The sequence below is a fragment of the Oncorhynchus clarkii genome, chromosome 7, assembly GCF_045791955.1.
Source record: "Oncorhynchus clarkii lewisi isolate Uvic-CL-2024 chromosome 7, UVic_Ocla_1.0, whole genome shotgun sequence".
Lineage (NCBI taxonomy): Eukaryota > Metazoa > Chordata > Actinopteri > Salmoniformes > Salmonidae > Oncorhynchus > Oncorhynchus clarkii.
Window position 1 is genome coordinate 72,883,413 of NC_092153.1, and position 12,419 is coordinate 72,895,831.

The 12,419-nt window shown below is 44.6% G+C and overlaps 1 protein-coding gene across 2 annotated transcripts; it reads right to left on the reverse strand.

Moving 5' to 3' along the window:
* Positions 1–5,802: 5,802 nt before the first annotated feature.
* Positions 5,803–11,852, reverse strand: LOC139413810 (intermediate filament protein ON3-like). Of its 2 annotated transcripts, none has more exons than XM_071161586.1 (9): positions 11,274–11,852; positions 8,964–9,172; positions 8,762–8,822; positions 8,586–8,681; positions 8,248–8,412; positions 7,966–8,091; positions 7,561–7,781; positions 7,387–7,442; positions 5,803–7,194 (listed from the first exon to the last, which is right to left on the reverse strand). In XM_071161586.1, exons 1-9 carry the CDS (start codon positions 11,676–11,678, stop codon positions 7,031–7,033), a joined length of 1,503 nt encoding a protein of 500 aa, XP_071017687.1. In that variant the 5' UTR covers positions 11,679–11,852; the 3' UTR covers positions 5,803–7,030. The 2 variants fall into 2 exon arrangements, with proteins under 2 accessions (XP_071017687.1, XP_071017688.1); XM_071161587.1 differs by having other exon boundaries at positions 6,884–7,194; positions 7,393–7,442; positions 11,274–11,800.
* Positions 11,853–12,419: the final 567 nt, after the last annotated feature.

Consider the following 12,419-nt stretch of genomic DNA (forward strand, 5'->3'; position numbering starts at 1 on the left):
GCAATCTCCATAGACAAACATTGGCAGTAGAATGGCCTTACTGAAGAGCTCAGGGACTTTCAACGAGGCACCGTCATAGGATGCCCTGCTAGAGCTTCCCCGGTCAACTGCAAGTGCTGTTATTGTGAAGTGGAAACATCTAGGAGCAACAACGGCTAAGCCACGAAGTAGAAGGCCACACAAGCTGACAGATCGGGACCGGCGAGTGCTGAAGCACGAATCGTGTAAAAACAGTCTGTCCTCGTTTGCAACATTTTCTACCTTGTTCCAAACTGCCTCTGGAAGTAACGTCAGCACAAGAACAGTTTGTCGGGAGTTTCATGAAATGGGTATCAATGGCCGAGCAGCCACACACAAGCCTAAGTTCACCATGTGCAATGCCAAGTGTCGGCTGGAGTGATATAAAGTTTGCCGCCATTGGTCTCTGGATTTGGCAGATGCCAAGAGAACGCTACCTGCCCGAATGCATAGTGCAAACTGTAATGTTTGGTGGAAGAGGAATAATGGTCTAGGGGTGTTTTTCATGGTTTGGGCTAGACCCCTTAGTTCCAGTGAAGGGAAATCTTAATGTTACAGGATGAAATTACATTCTCTGCTTCCAACTTTGTGGAAACAGTTTGGGAAGGGCATTTCCTGTTTCAGTGCCCCCGTGCCCAAAGTAAGGTCCATACAGAAATGGTTTGTCGAGATCGTGTGGAAGAACTTGACTGGCCTGCACAGAGCCTTGACCTCAACCCCATCAAACAACATTGGGATTCATTGGAATGCAGACTGCGAGCCAGGCCTACTCTTGAGTACTTTTTACCCTTTTTTTCTCCCCAATTTCGTGATATCCAATTGGTAGTAACGGTCTTTTCCCATTTCTGCAACTCCCTTACGGACTCGGGAGAGGCGAAGGTCAAGAGCCATTCACCTCTGGAGAGGCGAATGTCGAAACATGACCCTGCCAAGCCGCACTGCTTCATGACACATTGCTTGCTTAACCCAGAAGCCAGCCGCACCAATATGTCGGAGGAAACTGTGTCAGCGTGCATGTGCCCGACCCGCCACATGAGTCACTAGAGTGCGATGGGACAAGGACATCCCGGCCGGCCAAACCTTCCCCTAACCCGGACGATGCTGGGCCAATTGTGCTTTGCCTCATTGGTCTCCCGGTCGCGACTGGCTGCGACACAGTCAGGGATCAAACCCGGATCGGTAGTGAAGCCTCAAGCACTTAGACCGCTGTGCCACTCGGGAGGCCATTTTATTGTTTTTTCTCATCATCATTGCAAACATTGGCTACGATATGGCAGCATAACTATTAAGATTGTAATACCAAATAGTAGGCAGTCTAAAGCAATAGTTGAAAAACGACATAAGGAATAATAGCACCATCTGCACTGGCGTAGCACACCTACACACCCCTGGAGGTCGGGCCCCTCAGATAGCATATGAACACATCATAAGCCATGAAATACATTTTTGAATTTCAGAACATTTGCTTTCAAACTGCAAAAATGTCTCTCAGCATCATGGCAAAATGTGTAGAATAGCAGGAAATTTGCTCAGATATTATTGAAAGATTATTGAAAGTTGAGACAAAGTAAGGAAACTATTTTTATTTTGTTGCATTATTTTATCTTAAATGTACATGCAGGGGCATCTTCTAAAAGGAAAATATTTTGGGGGTGAATTTTCTAAATACTTTCCATATTATTAATTTGTCAGAAATGCCCTTGTCTGGCTCAAATAATCCCAATCTGAAAAATGACCTTATGTACAATACCGGTCATATGTTTAAGATTACCTACTCATTCAATGGTTTTTCTTTATTTTTTTATATTTTCTACATTGTAGAACAATAGTGAAGACATCCAAACTATGAAATGACACATATGGAATCATGTAGTAACCAAAAAAGTATAAAACAAATCAAAATATATGTTATATTTGAGATTCTCCAAATAACCACCCTTTACCTTGATGACAGCTTTGCACACTCTTGGCATTCTCTCAACCATCTTCATGAGATAGTCACCTGGAATGCATTGCAATTAACAGGTGTGCCTTCTTAAAAGTACATTTTCCTCATTGCATTTCAGCCAATTAGTTGTGCTGTGACAAGGTAGGGGAGATAGCCCTATTTGGTAAAAGACCACGTCCATATTATGGCAAGAACAGCTCAAATAAGCAAAGAGAAACAACAGTCCATCATTACTTTTCCACCTGAAGGTCAGTCAATACAGAACATTACAATAACTTTTAAAGTTTCTCCAAGTGCAGTCGCAAAAACCATCAAGTGCTATGATGAAACTGGCTCTCATGAGGACCACCACAGGAATGGAAGACACAGTTACCTCTTCTGCAGAGGATAAGTTCTTTAGAGTTACCAGCCTCATAAATTGCAGCCCAAATAAATGCTTCAGAGTTCAAGTAACAGACACATCTCAACATCAACTGTTCAGAGGAGACTGTGTCGTAGTAGTAGTATTTGTAGTAGTAGTAGTAGTAGTAGTAGCAACAGTGTGTTGCTAGGTAATGACATAAACAAAGGCACTGTTAATGAATGTGTGTGTATGTTGTCTCATATATCATGGGCAGGATAGGCTCTAACAATGGGAATCCCAAACCATCCATTGTACAATTAAGCAATAAGGCCGAGGAGATGTGGTACATGGTCAATATACCACGCCTAAGGCCTGTTCTTATGCACGATGCAACACGGAGTGCCTGGACACAGCCCTTAGCCACGGCATGGCCGTATATCACACTCCACCACTTCCAGATTTGGAGAGGTTTCAAATCTGTGTCTTCTAACAGACACTATTTTTTCGTATCTCTGTCACCCAACAGTTTCTGGATCATGGTGTTTCGAAAACAGTGGTTTGTGTAAATCTGTGACGTGCCAGCTATTTTGCAGATCTTTGGCAGCATTTTTGCGGTGGGTGTTCACTCCCATTGGCTCTTTTGTGTACCTGACATGTACCTTACGTCGACAGACACATTGGTTGTACGTTGTGAATTTGGTGTCATTCTGTATACTATGCCAAATGAGAAAGGGGTTGTTATATGTCAGTTCAAACCAGCGTAGCTGCTAAACAATCCTATATTCTTTGGCATTCCTGTTTCTCACTGAACCATACAAGTCCTGTAGAATTATGTTCAGCTCCGTTTTTGTTGTGTTTCCAAACTCACAATGCACCCTTTTTCTGCACAACAGTCAGTGTAGCAGGTAAGTGCCCACTTTGTTAGCTTGTTAGCTCACAATGTCCTTTTAGTTTTGGTTTCTCTCAAGTTAATCTAAAGGCTTATTTTGGCATGTCTAACTATTGTTGATGAAGCCATTTTATCGAGGTGAAAGGCACAACGATATAAAGGTGAAAAGGCTAAATGTCATAGTCATGGTATACGGTCTCACATACACACGGCTAAATGCTGTTTTAGCCCATCAGTATCCAGTATCCAAACTACCCGGTTTATAAGGTCTGATATACCATGGCTTTCAGCCAATCAGAATTCAGGACTCAAACCACCCAGTTTATAATGAACAATAATTGTAAAAATGAAATGCCTTTTATGGTGTCTAACAGAGTTGACATAAATCCAGTTAGTTTCATTTTATGAGCAGTTCTTTTTAGGGTGGCGGGGTTGTTCCTTTACAGTTCTTTTTGGGGTGGCGGGGTTGTTCCTTTACATTTCTTTTATTTTACCTTTATTTAACTAGGCAACCTCTAATACAATAAATTAACTGACTTGGTGAACATCCCTTCATGTGCCGAACTTGCTTACCACTTTTTTTCATGTGGTTTTGTCCTTCACAGTCTCCATGAAATGATGACCTCTTCCTAAATATCAAATTATTAATTTTGTGTATGGTTTCCTAGAAACAAGGGTGTCTCAATTTACCCCTTTGGGCTCAACTTACCCCACTTCCATACAGTGTAATCCACTTGAGTAATGACTGCCTGAATTATCTTACACTACATACCCAATGCTCAGATTTCACAGTAACCCTTTTTTATCTCCCCCTTTCAACAGAATGGTACAAACCGAATGTTGGCCTCATCGCGGCTCTCCTCACAACCTCAACTGGAGCTGCCATATCGTGTCCAGAAGCGGGAGACACCAAATGCTTTGACTTCTAAACGGGTGACCTCAGTTTGCCCACAAATGTGCATGTGTCTGCTCAAACGGTCAGAAACAGACTCCATGAGGATGGTATGAGGGCCCGACGTCCACAGGTGGGGGTTGTGCTTACAACCCAACACCGTGCAGGACGTTTTTCATTTGCCAGAAAACACCAAGATTGGCAAATTCACCACTGGCGCCCTGTGCTCTTCACAGATGAAAGCAGGTTCACACTGAGCACATGTGACAGACGTGACAGTCTGGAGACACCGTGGAGAACGTTCTGCTGCCTGCAACATCCTCCAGCATGACCGGTTTGGCGTCGGGTCAGTCATGGTGTGGGGTGGCATTTCTTTGGGGGGCTCCATGTGCTCGCCAGAGGTAGCCTGACTGCCATTAGGTACTGAGATGAAATCCTCAGACCCCTTGTGAGACCATATGCTGGTGCGGTTGGCCCTGGGTTCCTCCTAATGCAAGACAATGCTAGACCTCATGTGGCTGGAATGTGTCAGCAGTTCCTGCAAGAGGAAGGCATTGATGCTATGGACTGGCCCGCCCGTTCCCCAGACCTGAATCCAATTGAGCACATCTGGGACATAATGTCTCGCTCCATCCACCACAGACTGTCCAGGAGTTGGCGGATGCTTTAGTCCAGGTCTGGGAGGAGATCCCTCAGGAGACCATCCGCCACCTCCTCAGGAGCATGACAAAGTGTTGTAGGGAGGTCATACAGGCACGCGGAGGCCACACACACTACTGAGCCTCATTTTGACTTGTTTTAAGGACATTACATCAAAGTTGGATCAGCCTGTATTGTGGTTTTCCAATTTAATTTTGAGTGTGACTCCAAATCCAGACCTCCACGGGTTGATAAATTTGATTTCAATTGATCATTTTTGTGTGATTTTGTTGTCAGCACATTCAACTATGTAAAGAAAAAAGTATTTAATAAGAATATTTCATTAATTCAGATCTAGGATGTGTTATTTTAGTGTTCCCTTAATTTTTTTGAGCAGTGAATATTGAATTTGACCTTTACTACTACAGCCCATAGAAAGGCATTGAATAACACATTTATCATGAGAAGAACAATTTTCAGGATGTCTCATGGTCTGACAAACACTTCTGTAGCTAGGCCACCTTCCATTGCAGATTCGGAAGGCCGACATAGGCGGATGCGGTGGATTAGGACGCAGCCCATGCAAAAACATATCTCTTGGCCCCCCGAGAGGCGCAGTGGTCTAACGTACTGCATCGCAGTGCTATAGGCATCACTACAGACCCGGATTTGATCCCGGGCTGTGATCAGGAGTCACATAGGGCGGGTGCACAATTGGCTAAGTGTCGTCCGAGTTAGGGGATTGTTTTGCAGGGGGGGCTTTACTTCATCGCGCTCTAGTGATGGCGGGCCGGGTGCCTGCAGGCTGATCTCGGTCGCCGGGTGAACGGTGTTTCCTCCGACACATTGGTGCGGCTGGCTTCCGGGTTAAGCAGACGGGTGTTAAGAAGCGCGGTTTAGCGGTTCATGTTTCGGACTACGAATGACTCGACCTTTGCCTCTCCCGAGCCCGTTGGGGAGTTGCAGCGTTGAGACAAGATAAAAAAATATGTTGTTACTAAGATTGACGCATGGGTGTGTCGATCGACTCTTAATAATATAATATATATATATAATATAAATAAAAAGTAATATCAGTTTAATGGAGTTTAATTATCTGAAATTCCAGAATGCTCAACATTGAAGTTTGATCAAAGAAGGCACAGCTAGATGGTGCCAGAGAGGCATGTGAAGTACACAAATTCAGAAAAAAGGCAAACATTTCACACACTAGAGACAGTGATTTAAGATCTCAAATGAATTAATTTAGTTATTTTTGGTGTTAAGTCAATTGTCACAAATTATGTAGAATCTGGTCACAACATTATTTCCTTCTAATGGTAACAAAAGCAAAACCAAGCAAAGAAAAAACTTTTAACAGGAAACTTCTCTAAAATGTAAACCTCTGACAAACAAGTACATCCTTTTGAGTTATGTGACTGAAGATTGACTACTGTTCCTTCTACTTCAGTACACTATGAAAGAGACATGTCATGTGTTAGCAATAAAGGCCTATTTTTGTTATGACAACACCACGGGAGGTTGGTGGCACCTTAACTGGGAAGGACGGACTCATAGTAATGTAATGGTATAGAACTCAAACACATAGTTTCCATGTGATAGCATTAAATTCACTCCATTCCAGCCATTATTATGAGCTGTTCTCCCCTCAGCAGCATCCTGTGACACATCATCACTTTCATAGCATAGATAAATCACCTAAAAGGAATATGAAGGCATCACTTGTTCATAGCACCACATAGTGTCAATGGTTTTCTCCATTCAGCTGCCAAATCAGCAAGTGCCCAAAGTTCATTGATTATGACCATGACACTGCCATCTATGAGTATGAAGCTAGAGCAATATGCCCTACAACCACTGATACATGTAGATGCAAGCTACAAGCTGACAAAGGTACAGAGTAGATCCTTAGCTAGCTTTCTTTAAGGTTGGTTTACGTTTTCACACATTTTCTTTTTCTTTTATATTCCTTAAACATCAGTGCAGAAATATAGAAATGTTGGCCTTGTGAGGAACTGGCACTTGTACATTATTGGTTACCTGTGAATTATGGTGAATAATACAGGGGAGAACAGGTATTGTTCCTGAAATAACAGTGATACTTTCATTGTTTTCCAGTGAATCTACCAAGGCAGTGTAATTCAACTTGCCCATTCTTCTTTTTTTTGTCTTGGGAGGGATTGAAAAATAAACGTAAATACAGGTCATCAATCCGACTGTAAATCAGCTGTGTAGGTCTAAGATTACTGCGTAGCACCGTGGATTGGTATGGGTCTGGTTTGGGTGGAGAGTTGACAGTCTCTAGAAACGCCTGCTGGAGCTGGTGGATGTCATGGACTTGGTGATTGTGGCACCACCGCCGCTGCCGTAGCTGCTGCTGCCGCCACCATAGCTGCTGCTGCCGCCGCCGTAGCTGCTGCTGCCGCCACCATAGCCGAATCCACCTGAGCCTGCGCTGGAGTAGTCTGGGTACAGAGAGACAGTGGGATCAGTTTAATCTGCTGTAAAGCTAGAGGATATTCTGGTGTCAATGATGCACGTCAAACTTGGTGTGTGTTAGTCAGAATAACAGAAAAGGTTCTAAAGCCGAAGTGTGAAGAGCATGCCTATGTCTTATATGGTGACACAATGAGAAATTATATCAAAAATGGTATTACTGCCACCAGAGCTCTGCTGCACATGGATTGTTGCAGATGCACCACCCGAGGATATTCTGTGAACAGATAAGTGCAATGTTAGCGAACTTTGGATAGAAAGTTGCTAAGTAACATTGCTAACATGCTAAGCTAAGAGGTTAACATCTCAACTATCCAGCTTCCGCTTTCACTCACCTGCTCTCCTCTCCCTCCAGCAGCTTCCTGTAAGTGGCAATCTCAATGTCCAGGGCCAGCTTGACATTCATCAGCTCCTGGTACTCGCGCACCTGGCGGGCCATGTCCTGCTTGGCTCTCTGGAGAGCATCCTCCAAGTCCTTGATTCGGAGCTTGGCGTCCTTCACTGCCAGCTCACCGCGTTCCTCTGCCTCAGCGATCTGAGCCTCAAGGTTGGCCCGCTGTGGTAAGAGAACATTTCGCATTAGCATTAGCCTTTGCTGTTAGCAAGCCTCTCATTCAAAATACATGTATATAATTGTGGCTAATGGTAATACGCTAGTGCTATGAACCATCTTGCTTGGACATCAGGCATTTATGGTCAATCCTCTCAAAGGAGGTTCTGAAATGAGATTGCACCCTCACCTGACCCTTGACGGACTCAATCTCGTTCTGGAGACGAGCGATCATGCGGTTCAGCTCAGCGATCTCAGTCTTGGTTGAGCGGAGGTCTTCACCATACTGTCCAGCAGAGCTCTGCATCTCTTCATACTGAGAAAATATGGGAGGAAATATAAGAGAATGAAAAGGAGGGTGGTGAAGATTGATGAAGTGCTCACAGCAATGTTGCTTATTTTGCATGAACGTGTTCTGGTAAACTATGTTAATATATTTTGATCTTGCAATTGAAAGCTGGTCTTGGCTTACCTTCTGCTTGTACCAGGTCTCGGCCTCAGCTCTGCTGCGGTTGGCGATGTCCTCGTACTGGGCGCGCACTTCAGCGACAATGGAGTCCATGTCCAGGTTACGGCTGTTGTCCATCTCTACCACCACAGAGGTGTCCTTGATCTGGCCCTGCAGCTCACGCAGCTCCTGAAGAACCAAGAGAGGATGAAGAGAAACCTTTAGATTTCATCCGGCATGTAATTCACTGACTAACACTCATGCTTTCATGATGTAGTGTTGAAGCTCTCCAAGATTCTGATATTGAAGATCTACAGTATGTGTTGTATGGTAAATGTGAAAAGTTCATGAATGGTTCGTACCGCCTCGTAGACGGCCCTGAGGAAGTTGATCTCATCCTGTAGAGCGTCAACCTTGGCCTCCAGCTCCACCTTGTTCATGTAGGCACCGTCAACATCCTGGAGAAGGAGAGAGAGGAGTTAATGGATGATGTAATAACTGTGACATGAGTTATGAAGAGATATGTTATCTCACATACCTTCTTCAGCAGGACAAACTCGTTCTCTACTGAGGCGCGCTTGTTGATTTCATCTTCATACCTGGTGAAAAAACGAAGGGAAATATATCATGCAAAGTCATCGGTCTGGTTGCTAGTTACACTAAGGTTAAACAAACTATTGCTTATACTAATATGGCCAGTTGTCTACTTTTCATGCACATCCGACATATAGACAACTTACTTGTTCTTGAAGTCCTCAACCAGACCCTGCATGTTCTTCAGCTCCCCCTCCAGCTTCATCTTCTCATTGCCCAGGCCGTCCAGCTGTCTGCGCAGGTTGGAGATGTAGGCCTCGAACATGGCGTCGATGTTGGAGCGGGTGGTGGTCTGGTCCTGCAGGAGGCTCCACTTGGTCTCCAGCATCTTGTTCTGCTGCTCCAAGAAACGCACCTGCAGGGACAAAAGGGAAATGGTCAGTGCCATTGACTGAAACTTGTGAAGGAAGGAAGGAAGGAAGGAAGGAAGGAAGGAAGGAAGGAAGGAAGGAAGGAAGGAAGGAAAAGAGGAAGAAAAGCACGAGCAAACAAATTAATGAATGGGTGGATGAATGAATGAATGTGCATGAACCTGCATGGACAAAAGGGAAATGGTCAGTAGGCCCTAGGACCATGCCTCAGGACTACCTGACATGATGACTCCTTGCTGTCCCCAGTCCACCTGGCCGTGCTGCTGCTCCAGTTTCAACTGCTCTGCCTGTGATTATTATTGGACCATGCTGGTCATTTTTGAATATTTGAACATCTTGGCCATGTACTGTTATAATCTCCACCCGGCACAGCCAGAAGAGGACTGGCCACCCCACATAGCCTGGTTCCTCTCTACGTTTCGGCCTTTCTAGGGAGTTTTTCCTAGCCACCTGCATTGCTTGCTGTTTGGGGTTTTAGGCTGGGTTTCTGTACAGCACTTTGAGATATCAACTGATGTACGAAGGGCTATATAAATACATTTGATTTGATTTGATTTGGTCAGTGAGTGAGTGAATAAATGGATGAATGTGGTCATTAATGAATGATGATGTGTGATGGATGGATCCATGAATAAGGCTTCATAGACTCTACATTACGATTTAATTGTCAGTCTTTCTCCTGGGTAGACTTCTGTAGATGTTTTAAAAGGAAGTGGAAAGAATGGTGCTCCAAGGGTGTGGCAAAAACATAACTTCTCCTGGGTCAACCTTGTAGCAGACTTGCAGTAAAAGCCACATCTGTACCTGCATAGATAGCATCACAGGTTTGTGTTTGAACAGCCACAACCTGTCCAAGACTTTGTTGATATAAGTGATGATGACATATGGTAATCTAGGGGTAAACACAGAGTCTGAGAAGCCAACATCCTGGGAGGTCAAATTAATCTTAATCCCATCGATAATCTGCCCTGAGATGTGTAGCTCTCATTGTTCACCCTCAAAACAAAACAGGGCCAGTGAGAGAGTGTTTATTGGCATGCCAAAGCATATCTAAACTTTCCCTGACAAGGAGTGGCTCACTGTGTGTATGTGGGATTAACCCTAACTCACTGTGGGTGTTTTACCTATCTCTCATAGCTATGAGTCATCTCTTTTGCTCTGTTTCACTCTGAAGGCCACGCATTCATTCCAGACTTTAAAAAAAAACAAAGAGTTTGGACTATGTGGGCACTCTGTCCACACAACCACACCCTGCAGGCATGCGATGGTTGAGTCAGAGGGAGAGATGGGTCTCCACCCTTGTTTAGATAGCAGCCAAAGAGGCGGTTAAAGTCACAGGACCTGACAAGGCTTCAGGCTATCTTTATTGTATTATTGTTTACTCTTGGGTGGGGTCCTTTTACAACTTTTGTGAAAGCCCAACACAAATGGGCATAATCAGAAACAGCCTCTGCACAGTATATACCCTTTTCTAATCCCAAAGGTCATCATTAATTGACAGATTCAGCAGTAGAGATAAGATTTACAGCTCCCTTGTCTTACTATCTATTTCTTATGTCAGAGTGTAAATTGTGGGAGATATGACATATGTGACATAAGGGCTGTCAGCAGAAACATAAACATGCCTGCATTTGGAGAGCAGCTTTACTCAGCTCTATACAGCCAATAAATGCTATGCTGTTATATTAGCAAGCTAATATGTGAGGTGAAAGCCAACGCTAACTTGTATTTGTCATCTTTCTGGTTTACTCTATTGATTGTGATCATTGCACGTCAATACAAACTTCAAGTATTTCATGGTGGTGGTCAATGTCAATTATCTATTTGGTTACATGACAACAGTCTGACATGGAAGCCTGCAGATAGTATAGCTGGAAGGGAGAAGCACCATGATAGCATTCTGAACACAGGGTTCAGAATGTTTCATTTCAGTGCATGATGAAGTCAAAAGAACAGTGTACAGGCACTTATTTTGCGCACTTCAGTATAGACAGTAAAATTGCGTGCAGTTGATATTGATGTGAATGCTTAGCATTTGAAGTACAGGCAAGGTGAAGATGCACAGGTTAACAGAAAGGAACTGACCTTATCGATGAAGGAGGCAAAGCGGTTGTTGAGGGTCTTGATCTGCTCCTTCTCATGGGTGCGGACAACCTGGATGTTGGGGTCGATCGCCAGGTTCAGTGGTGCCAGCAGGCTCTGGTTGCTTGTGACAGCTGTGATGGTGGCGCCATGGAATCCGCCACCCATACCACCACCATAGCCAGCGCCGAGACCACCACCGTAGCCACCTGCGCTGCTGCCTCCACCCATACCCATGCCACCACCGAACCCGGCGCCAGAATGGCGGACTGACCCGCTGCTCATCCGGGTGGATCCGGGAGCAGCCAAGGACTGGCTGGTGAAACTCTTGCGAATGGTGGTGCTGCCCCCCATGCCGCCGCCCATGCTGCTGCCGCCGCTTCTGTAGCTTGTCCTGCTGAAGCTCATGGTTGCAACTTTAGGGTAGTGTTGACTCTGCTTTACAAGCCTGAATTCTCAAAAGAGAGAGCAATGGAATAAGGACAAGGTGGCTTCAAAAAGGAGAGTCAAGTTCCTCAAGTGACGATCTGGCTGACACCTCGCTGGTTTTATCCTGCTCTAGAGTCAAGGGGAGGAGCATTCACCTGAAACACCTGAAACAGGGTGACCCACTTTCACTCTCACAGTCTTTCCGTCTCACTGCCCACTCCTCCTCCTTCTCCCTTGATTCCCTGAGGCTGTGGCTGGCAGGAGTGGCCCATCCTGTCAGACTGGTAGGGAAGGATTGAGTGGATGTAAGCCCTGACACACCCTGCTTCTGTTCAAAGGGGAGAGAGAGAGTTGTGCGGGGGATTGGAGAGATGAGAAGAGAGTAGACGAGGAGTTGGGATCAATTGCCTTTTACAAGAGGTCTCTTCAAGAAGGAGTCTAGCTTTCTGTCACAGAGCTACGAGAAAGTGAATGAAGTACAATGCAGTACAAACTTGGAGATACTTTATTGTGGTGTCACTATGTGTGGGAGACATCTTTATGTGTTTACAGAACTTTAAAAAAGCATAGCTTATCAGAAAAGGCAAGCCTATTGTATAGACACAATACACACACACAGGTGCAACAGGGGGAGTTAGAGAGGCTTGAACAAAATTATTTTCTTAGGGCATATGCAAATAATAAAGTGTATACATGTCTACAGGGTGGTCAAGTTCCCAA

Bases quoted from the DNA above. Each gene is read 5' to 3' on its own strand.
- LOC139413810 (XM_071161586.1), bottom strand. From the start codon at position 11,678: ATGAGCTTCAGCAGGACAAGCTACAGAAGCGGCGGCAGCAGCATGGGC. The intron at 8,823-8,963 runs GTAAGTTGTCTA...TTTTTTCACCAG, and splicing joins GTTGAGGACTTCAAGAACAA to GTATGAAGATGAAATCAACA. The intron at 8,092-8,247 runs GTAAGCCAAGAC...ATATTTTCTCAG, and splicing joins AGACCTGGTACAAGCAGAAG to TATGAAGAGATGCAGAGCTC.